Source organism: Geospiza fortis, unplaced genomic scaffold, assembly GCF_000277835.1.
Source record: "Geospiza fortis unplaced genomic scaffold, GeoFor_1.0 scaffold48, whole genome shotgun sequence".
NCBI lineage: Eukaryota > Metazoa > Chordata > Aves > Passeriformes > Thraupidae > Geospiza > Geospiza fortis.
In genome coordinates, this window is record NW_005054594.1 from 499389 (window position 1) to 500101 (window position 713).

The 713-nt window shown below is 57.2% G+C and overlaps 1 protein-coding gene across 1 annotated transcript in view; it reads right to left on the bottom strand.

The window, feature by feature from the left end:
* Positions 1-144, bottom strand: part of LOC115948885 (protein ecdysoneless homolog) — a 7541-nt gene extending 7397 nt beyond the window's left edge. The window contains exon 1 of the mRNA XM_031064473.1: positions 18-144. Within this exon, the coding sequence (XP_030920333.1) occupies positions 18-144 (127 nt within the window). The remainder of the gene's footprint in view (positions 1-17) is intronic.
* Between the last annotated feature and the right edge of the window lie 569 nt (positions 145-713).

A 713-nucleotide genomic window follows, 5' to 3' on the forward strand; every position in this document is an offset into this window, starting at 1 on the left:
TCCCGGCCGTGCGGCACCGGGCTCGGGGCCGCTGCCCGGGCGGGAGGTGTCCGTGCCCGGCTCGGGGCTGGCACGGCATGAACTTGAACGTGCCTCAGAGCCCCAAGCGCTGCAGGCGCCGAGTGCGGGCACAAAGCGCCGCATCGTGCCTGCTCCGGGGCCGGGGCTTCTCGGCGCTGCCCTCTGTGCCAGGAGCCGCTCCGTGGGCACAGGCAGGGACCCACAGCGGCCGTGCCGGCTGGGTTAGAATTTAGTGCCAGCCTTTTCTTGCCTCCTCCATTCTCCTGCCTTCTCTTCTCTTGTCGAATCTGAAGAGGTCTCAGCTGCCTCCCTGTTTCCTTCCACTCTCACCTTCCAGGTCCTGTTTCCCAGACCTTGTTCTTTCCTTATAAAACTCTTGATAACCCGTTCCCCACTTAAGGCTTTGTTTGTTTTTCTGCCTTCTGGCTGCTGTGGGTGAAGGTCTGGCTTTGAGGAGCACACTCTGCTCCCTCTGCTCCAGAAATCAGCCTTGCAGTTATCCCAATCTCCTGCTGCTGAGGGCTTCCCTAGGTTCTTGTGGAAATCAGAAATATCCAGGAAATTTTACTTTTTTGAGAGTAAAATGGTTTCTGCAAGTCCTTGAGGTATGAGCATGATGGCTAAAAACCCTCTGTGCAAATGAAGGTTTTCCCCTTCTTCCCCCCACTCCATGCTCCGTCCTCTCCCTTACT